Source organism: Amblyomma americanum, chromosome 8, assembly GCF_052857255.1.
Source record: "Amblyomma americanum isolate KBUSLIRL-KWMA chromosome 8, ASM5285725v1, whole genome shotgun sequence".
NCBI lineage: Eukaryota > Metazoa > Arthropoda > Arachnida > Ixodida > Ixodidae > Amblyomma > Amblyomma americanum.
Window position 1 is genome coordinate 117403770 of NC_135504.1, and position 8179 is coordinate 117411948.

An 8179-nucleotide genomic window follows, 5' to 3' on the forward strand; every position below is an offset into this window, starting at 1 on the left:
TGTCCTCTCTTTTGTAGTCTGTCGACTTCTGTAGTCTGTCTTGTCTTCTGTAGTTTGCCTTGTCTTCTGTAGTGTGTCTTGTGTAGTGCTCGTACACTGTGTAACAGTCGTTACTGTGTCACTTGTCAATTAACACAGGATTTGTGTTCTGGAGTAGGCAATGCACAAAAATGCACAGCTTGTTAATGGTCGCCTGTCAATTAACACAGCTTTGTGCATTCCAGAGTAATTCGTGCACAAAACCACTGGAATTGAAATGAAAATGATCAATATTTATTTACTGTTTCGTGCTTTTTATTAGCTTGCTGATGCATGCTGTCCAGCGTTGTCCTGGCCGCAGGTTCCTAGATACATCGCCCATGAGCCAAGAAAAATGGTTTTTGTCTTGGCTGAAGAAAAGAAAAAATAGTGATCACCGCTGCTACCTGCGCAAAAAAAATGTGAAAGCGTTGACGCCTCCTCGACACTGGTCGCCTTTCAAATTTGGCGCCATGGTTGTTTTCTCGTTGACTTGATTGGTTATCAATCAACTCTTATTTTACCCTCATTTCATCCCAGCAACGATTTCGAGTTTTCAAATTTTCCTCCACGGATCGTTCCTGCCCACTCACTGAATACCCGCCCAGTCTAATGACCCGTTCATTGACTTTCGCTTCTCAATAATTACCTAATTGCCTCTAATTTATCATTCTTTTTCCTATCTCCTGGTTAAGTATAGGACACTTATCACTGGTCACGTGATTGCTCATTTCGAGTTTTCAAACTTGGCGCCAAGCTTTGGCTTTGTCCATAGTTCCAATTTTTCAAACTTGGCACTACGCTGTAGCTCCACCTACTTTCAGCGTTTTCAAAATTCGCGGCACTTTTTCTCTGGCCCAGCCACTTTTTGGACATTTTTGGCTGTAAATAATAATCTGATTATAAAATTTTCTTTTCGACCAGCATCCTCACATCATCCTCTGCCAATTACACAACCAATCGTATGACGCTATCTCTTCTGAGTGGCCCACAACTGCTGCGGACACGATCCCGGCAACATAGCCTAGTAAACTTCTCACTTTATTCAAAATGTTGTAATACTGAACAAGGCTTATGACTGGCCAAGTTGGTACTGACTCACCTTAAAACCAGCCAGAACACACAAGAAGACATGAGCTCAAGAGGCGGGACTAACAAAAATTTAATTGAAGATTTCGATTATTTGATTTGTGAGGGTTTAACGTCCCAAAGTGACTCAGGCTATGAGGGACGCCGTAGCGGAGGGCTCCAGAAATTTCGACCACCTGGGGTTCTTTAGCGTGCACTGACAACGCACAGTACACGGGCCTCTAAAATTTCGCCTCCATTGAAATTTGACTGGCGCGGCCAAGATCGAACCTGCGTCTTTTGGGACAGCAGCCGAGCGCCATAAGCACTCAGCCACCGCGGCAGCATCATTGATGGAAAGCCGCAAAAGAAGACCCGCGAAGAGATACAAGCACACAATAACCCAACGCAGTGAAAGGGAGAAGCGCAATCAAAGGTGACTGGCATACTAATTAATCATCTAAAAAAGCAAATTCCTTACGGTGAAGGTTTACCGATGGCTTAGCCACACGTGTCCTTAGCCTTACCGATGTAGTAAGCCTCAACTATCTACCGACAGATTTATCCCTTCCATAAACAACTGATGTGTCGTGGAAATTAGGCGTGCAAAGAGACAGGTCATCCTCAGATTTGCATTCACAAGATTGAGAATGCAGTGCCAGATTAGAATTTGCCTTCCCCCAATAGAGCGAAAGTGCTCAGTCAGGTGCAAATTCAGATATCTGCGTTTCTGCCCATATTAGTTGCAGCCATAAGGCAGTGGAACGCAATAAACTCCATTAGTTTTGCAAGTGGTGAACCTTTTTGTGACACTCTCCATTGTGGACAAGTACCCAGTTTTATCAAGCCTTTTTAATGGCGGCGCAAAGGCCTCCTGTCTTGCACTTCGCTGTTAAGACAACAGAAGCATTACGCTTTCCCGCGACTTTCTTGAGACTGTGAAATACTGTGGAGGTAAGGTGTATCAGCATCATCGGAGTATGTGCTCCTTACCCTCCAGCGAGTGAAAACATACTATGAGAGGCTGTTGAGATAGGCAAGTGGGAACCCAGCTGCTTGGAAACCTGCTACAAGAATGCGTCCTCAGTAGTGATAGCATGACTTATGTAAAGCTGATGTAAAGCTTATGTAAAGCTGATGTCATACACACGATTGCACACCCATCAAGTGTTTCCATCTTTACTGACCTTAACCAGCGACAAATACACCTCTTCACCATCCTTCCCCAGCAACGAGTGGTCCGACTCGTAGCTAAAAAGAGCCTTCCCCGATCTTTACCTGTAGCCCCGAAAAACATATTCGTCCACAAAGCGCAGTTCTGCATCAAGGAACTGCTAACGGTTCTGCTTAGACAATTCTGATGTAAAAGACAGGCCTTGACCACATGCCTTAAAGACTCCTAAAACAACTTGTGCCAACTTATCTGAGCCTTCTATGTCCAGAAAAATTAGATTGTCATGAACATAACGAAATGCTACTATGCCAAGGTCTGGGCGCTCTAATGCCTTATCGACTTTAAGACAAAAAAATGTTTCTGAGCAAAAGTACGACCTGCGTGTAAATACCGCCCTGCCAACTGAAAAATGCGGATTTGCAGTAAAAGGACAATAGCCCCATGAAGCCAGCAACCAAAATCACGTAATCATGTGTAAAAGCATGTTCATTGTTCACCCTGATGCAGTTTGCACATGCCTTAGAGGTCTATCATGTGACAATGAATAGTGCAGGCCCTCCATTTCGATGCTCACTGCAGAGCACATGCCCAGGTTGCTGTCTGTCTACAAGAAACTAGAACTCCACAGAACTCCACTTTTGTGAGTTGGCAAGGCGGTATTTACATCAGAAATTAGGCATATGCAGAGGGTCCCAGGTTGCATTGTTCCTCCGTGACATTCTTCTGTCCAGAGTCGATACCACATCAAAACCCTGTTTGGAAGACCTCGGCATAGTAGCATTTCGTTATGTTGATAGCTACCTAATTTTTTTGCACAAGGAGGGCTCAGATAAGTTGGCACAAGACGTTTTAGAAATCTTTAGGCATGTGGTCAAAGCCTATCTTTTATGTCTGAATTTCACTAAGCATAACCGTTTGTAGCTTCTTGACTTAGACCTGCGCTTTGCGTACGACCACATATGTTGGCGCCACAGCCCAAGATCAGGAAGCATCTTAGCTACGAGTTGAACCACTCGAGGCTGGTTAAGGACAGGTTGGCAATAGCATGCATCACGACCGCTATATGGAAGTCATTACATCACAGTGTTTAGAATGCATTCTCGGAGCAGGTTTCCAAGCCAATGGCACCTGGATTCCCACTTGCTCATCTCACGCACCTATCAGAGTGTGTTTTTACTCTCTCGAGGGAACGGAACACCATTCGCAGGATGCTGACGTAGTTGAGCAGCACAAAAAGACGGGCTCTATACCTTACCTCCACGCCATTTCGCACCGTCCCAAGAAAGTTGCACCAAAGTATGATGTTGCTGAAGTCTTGACCGCTAAAAGTAAGGTAGGAGCTTTTTGCTTCTTCGTTCAAACTAGGCTTGATACAACTGCGGGTAATCGTCCGCTATGCACAGTGGCAGATAAAAAATGTTCACCACTTGCAAAAGTTAACGGGTTTTTTGCATTCCACTGCCTCGTAGCTGAAACTACTATGGGCAGACAAGCAGATATCTGAATGTGCGCCTTGCTGAGAGCACTTTCACTGTATAGAGAGGAAGGCGAATTTTCACCTGACACTGCACGTTCAATCTCGTGAATGCAATCGGAGGACGACCTTTCTCTTTGCACGCCTGATTTCTGCGGCACATCAGTGGTTTAGGGAAGCGATGAATCTGTCCTAAAATATGTGAGGCTTACTACATCAGTAAGGCTAAAAAAAGTGCCTGGCTAAACCGTCGGTGAACCTTCACTGTAAGGAATTAGTTTTTTAGTTGGTTTATTAGTACCTCAGTGCCTTTCGATTGTTTTTTGCCCTCTCACTGCTTTTGGGATTTGTGTGCTTGAATCTCTTTGCAGGTCTTCTTTTGCCACTTTTCTTCAATAAAATTTCAGTTGTTAGACCAGCGTCATCTTGTGCTCATCTCTTCTGTTTTGTCTCTTCCTGCTGGTTTTAAGATGTAACACTGAATGCCGGAAGACAGCCATTTTAGAGTCGAGTGCACTTATAATGGCCACAGCTATAATGAATGTTCATTTATTACAAAAATAGTGCCTACTTTATTAATTTATGCATGAAGTATATGACACTGCATCAAAATAAAAAAAGAACTAAGCCTCTAATCCTCATGGCCAAACTGTAGTTACAGCAAACAAAAGGACACCATAAACCTGCCCCACATGCAAAAGCTTGCACTTCAGGCCAATGCAGAAATAAGATCAGATTACTTCCCAAACTGCATGATACTGCCATGCAAAGTAAAGATTGTGACAGGCAATAAAGGAGCAACAAAAAGGCTAACTGTAGGTAGCAGCCAATCTCATGCAGACAAGCTGCAAGGCCAGGCGAACATAGACGTGAAAGAATTTTGAAAAAAAAGCCACAACAAGCACATAATAATTTTTAAGGTTTTCACAGCCCTTTAAATGGCAAATACTTTCCTGAAAAAACTTAACAGAAGCGGCAATATTTTTCGGCAATCAATTTTTTTCATGTACTTCATTATTCTTGAAACATGGGCGGGCATAGAGTAGTCAGATTAGTGCATGCGTTCCAAAGCAATGCCATGCCAAAAACTGTACTTACAGAAAAAGCTTGCCTTACTGAGTGAATACCACTGGCCATCCACTAATTTCCCAGCCTGCTCCAGGTCACTGGCAAAAATCACACGCAACTTGGTGGCTTTCTCAACTTCCATGCAACTCTTGGCCTTTAGCTGGAAAAAAATTGAGGGATCAGTGAGATATCAAATTTTACATGCATTGCTTTGTTTCAATGACCGACTAAGAAAAAACAGCGGTTTCTGTGGGCGCAACTACTTTTTCACACTATCTTTCTACAGTAAACCACGTTTATCGCGACCTATTTCACACTGACTTGCTGCACGGCCCCAGCACTACTGTGTATAGCTCTATGGTTTCAAATGCTTGTTAGCTCTGAGTCCTTGGGCTCGCACTCGTTAATGCAGAAAACCACAGAAATGGCAACCAGAGCTTCAAGCTTTAAGCCATAGGTATTCTGAAGCTCAGTGGCCTGTGAGAGAACTTTTGTCTGGGTGACAGAGCAGCAAATGCTGCTCCAGCTACTTTCACTTCATTGCAAAAAACTCGCACAGCAGAGACCTGTCCTCCATTTTGCATTGCAGAAACAATCACTGAAATTCAAAGCACTCATACTAAATGCACGCATAACTTCCAACACAGCTTCATAATAATGGGTATAATTATTGGAATGAAATACCAGTCAGTACATGTAGTTTTCAGTTTATCCAAACATTATAGGCAACCGACAAACAATAAACATTAAAAGGAAAATAAAATAACCAGAATTGTTTAAAAAATCTGTCAGAAGAATTATGTGACATCCACTACATTCCAGCAGTTCTTCGGTTTTGTGCACCGTCAAACCACACTTTCTTACAGGCACATTTGCACAGAAATTGCGTTGAACCTGATCTTTAGGAATCTTTATTGGTGCAACAGTAGGGAGAAACCAGGTTTTACTCAAAAAAGAAGGGCCCTACACATTGCATCACAAGCCCAGATGGTGCACTTGAGTCGCCTCTTATGCTTATGTAAGAAACAGGAACAGAGATATCTTGACTAAATCAAAAAAAGAGGAAGTGCAATGCATGTGTAATGCAGAGAAGATAGAAGCAATACCACACTAAAACACTGGGAGGATTCCAAGAGTAGGTGAATGCATGAATGGGTGGCAATCAGATGGCTAAATGAGATTAGGAAATTTGAGGAAACAGGGTGGTAGCATGTGGCACAGCACACAGTTACCTAAAATGAACTAGAGAACCATTGTTCTGCACTAATTTTAACAGCACATTCACACGACAGACAAAATCCCTAACTCCAGGAATGGACTGCGCATCATGCAACTCAATGTCAATCACCATTGCAAATGGCACCAGCACCGCAGACTGCACATGAGGAAAAGTACATATTTTTGCTCTCAACTTTTGAGCAGCAGTCAGCTGCACTTTTAAAAGCAAAGCTCTAAAGTACGGCAACATTGGCACTTCGTTTTACTGACATCAGGGTGCTTGTGAGCGTACAAGTCCCATGTTTGTTTTGCACCAAATGTGTTAATTGCGAGGTATGTTTAACTAAAGAGGGGCATCTAACATGGGCATCAGCTCTTCATTACTTCCCTTCTATATCCCTTCCTTATATCACGGTTCAAGTGTCCACCAAAATGTGAGACAGTTACTGTTACATTTACAGTTGCTGTTACTGTTAGCATAACCATATGCTATGGCAATAAACCAGCAATTAATCTGTGCTGACAACAGCTTGCCCATTGCATTGCAAGGATGCTATGCCATACAAGGATTGGTGTCATCGTGCAATGTTAAATTACTGACTGACAATTTCGTCTCTGTATCAGAAATACTGGTAAACCATCATTGTAGAGCACAATGTTTTTAAAGGAATAAATGAACATATAGGTCCTTTTCGAGGACACATATGCATACCAGGCAACAGGTGCGCAATGTCAAAGCACGTTTATGTTAGCAGCTGCGTCAAGAGCTACATCAGCGACTATATTTTGTACAAGTCTACATTTCCGGCAATTATAAGCTGAGGTACTGCTGTGAAGTGCATGTAGAGTTTCATGCATTTCTAAACCTAGCTGCAAGCCTATATTGAAAATATTTTTCTAAATAGGCAGCTAAGATATGCATCACTGAAAAAGAATAACTACCATGAATGGATCAGGAGGGATGACACAGCCGAAGGCAGGAAGCACGCATGGCCCAATAGATGCTGGCCGCTGGCAACTGCAAATAAATACATCCAGAGCAACAACTGTCAGTGGCTGTAGCCATGTCATGAATGACAAGAGAGGAAATCGTATACTGCTTTAAAAACTAAACTTAGACGTTATATAAGTAAATAAGAAACCAATGAGCTAGCCCATGACAAAACAAATGAACAGATTTTATGTAATGCACCCATATACATTCTTTGAGAAGAGTCACAATGACTGTTATAACCACACTGAAAGATGAGCTGGCTGAAACACCGCACAACAATTTGAATATAGGATGTGCATGTTTTCATTAATTCCTATCATGGTGCCTTGCACCAACGTCTAGGTATTAAATTGAAAGTTGCAACCAGTCTGCCTTGGTTAAATGAGAAGAGAGAATGGAAAAAAGCATGCCTTCACTTGCAAGAAGCTTGATATCTCACAGCACAGCTTAGCATCATAGAAAAATTGCTAGCGCATTTAACAAATCTGCCTACAATTAAAAGCTGCACAAATTTGTCGACTGGCATTGCAATTAAGGGCAAGAGAAACAAAAAAATACCAAAGAACACTCGTGAGTGCGGCGAAGGGAGGTCTGTGGGTAGGATCCCGCGCCTGGGAAGAGTTCCGAGCTCGGAGAATCGCCGGCACCACAGCTGATGGCACGCAACCAAGAATAAATAACAAAGCGAAAATAAGTAACAAAAAAACCATCGACAATGGCGAACGACTTGAATGCGGGCCGCAAAAGCGAGGGATTATAGCAAAGAGGTAGAAATCCTAAATAATTGTGCAGTTGCATCCCCGACAGCTCGCAGTGCTCAGAAGGAGAGGAAGCATCAACGTTTGCAGCTCAGGAGACGCAAGATTGATCTAACTTTGACATAACACTGCCTCAAATCCTGTTCCACTGGGGAAGCACAGACAAGTTTACAAATGACAAGGTGATGAATATGAACTAGCCTTTCGCATGCGATCACTGTCTCAGAATTTAGTAAGACGCATATTAAGGCACAAGCACTAATCCGATGAGTACTAACCCTGAGCAAAATAGTGCGGTGTCTGATCGCAGCTGGCCTAGAGCGAGCGCTCCGCCGCGCGGCACTTCTCGCTCATCGTCTTCTACGCAATGCAAATCCATGCTTTTCCACCGAGTGTCGAAGCGCTAG

The 8179-nt window shown here is 43.0% G+C and overlaps 1 protein-coding gene across 1 annotated transcript; it reads right to left on the reverse strand.

Moving 5' to 3' along the window:
* Positions 1-297: 297 nt before the first annotated feature.
* Positions 298-7745, reverse strand: LOC144102697 (uncharacterized). The gene is made up of 4 exons (XM_077635893.1): positions 7573-7745; positions 6963-7038; positions 4833-4962; positions 298-389 (listed from the first exon to the last, which is right to left on the reverse strand). Exons 1-4 carry the CDS (start codon positions 7722-7724, stop codon positions 298-300), a joined length of 450 nt encoding a protein of 149 aa, XP_077492019.1. The 5' UTR covers positions 7725-7745.
* Positions 7746-8179: the final 434 nt, after the last annotated feature.